Raw genomic sequence first — 1,049 nt, forward strand, 5'->3', positions numbered from 1 at the left:
TGTAAATAAGGCACGGCGTTTATTTACACTCATAAATGCAGCCTCAACTTTATAATTCATATTTACAACTTCCTGTAAAAGTTTTCATGTTCTGAACCATTCCTTCACATTTTCTGATTACTTGGCTTAATGCTCAAACACATTTCACACACATTGATCTCCTCTCTACAACACTCACAGGACTAAATAAATACGAGAAAATTGAAGTTATTTGAAGGCTTGACCTTTTTATGTCAGGATGACAGAGTCAGTTTTGTGCTGAAGTTCTGGGCAAAGAGCGAAGGATGAACAGTGTCTAATTCACCTGAAATGTGTGTCAACTTTGTTCACAGTACACTGAATGAAACTAAAACCAATTTTCAAGTAGCAATCTGACTGGCAGCCTGGGTCCTATGTCTCATCACTCTCATAGTCTTCTATGATCATGTCATCATCGTCATGGTCTTCCACATCTCCGTGGGCTGAAAATGCCTGAGGCTGGCTGGCAGGCAGTTCACTCCCACTATTCTGACTCAAAGGAAGAGACCAGGCTGAGGCTTCTGAGGGCTGAGGAGGTTCACCCAGAGTTTCCTCGGTAGGCTGCCCTCCGGTCAGCTGGACTTCATCTCCACTGTCAAGGTCTATCATTCCATGCTCTCTGTCGGTCAAGGCTTCCATTTTCAATCTGTCAGATGCATAACATAAGCATTAATGACAACAACCAAAAGGGAATTCTATTAAGTAAACTGCAAGTGTGATGACTTGGATTCATTTCCTCTGGTTTTTAATTTACCTTTATTACGTCCACTACTGTCTAGCCAGGCTCTTTAGTTTAACAACTTGCAAAAGAAATACAAAACGGTTGCTAAATAAATTGTTCAACAGGATTTGTCATTTAAAAAATACAAATGAAAATAATGAATTACATTTTTCATCTTCTAAACTGGCAAGGATACTTGTATGAGGAGCAAAGAATAAATGCACTCACTGTAAGTAAGCATACAATTTGTAAAATGTTTTTTGAACCTATTTAACAATATAGGAAAAAAGGCCTCAAAAGTGTGTAAACT

At 38.6% G+C, this 1,049-nt stretch overlaps 1 protein-coding gene across 1 annotated transcript in view; it reads right to left on the minus strand.

The window, feature by feature from the left end:
* RAD17 (RAD17 checkpoint clamp loader component) overlaps window positions 1–1,049 on the minus strand; it is a 44,417-nt gene continuing 43,368 nt past the window's right edge. Inside the window, exon 17 of the mRNA XM_004703689.4 lies at window positions 1–664. Within this exon, the coding sequence (XP_004703746.1) occupies window positions 391–664 (274 nt within the window). The 3' untranslated portion in view covers window positions 1–390. The remainder of the gene's footprint in view (window positions 665–1,049) is intronic.

The sequence above is a fragment of the Echinops telfairi genome, unplaced genomic scaffold, assembly GCF_000313985.2.
Source record: "Echinops telfairi isolate 266 unplaced genomic scaffold, ASM31398v2 ScPeMD7_7469;HRSCAF=8507_1, whole genome shotgun sequence".
Classification (NCBI taxonomy): Eukaryota; Metazoa; Chordata; class Mammalia; order Afrosoricida; family Tenrecidae; genus Echinops; species Echinops telfairi.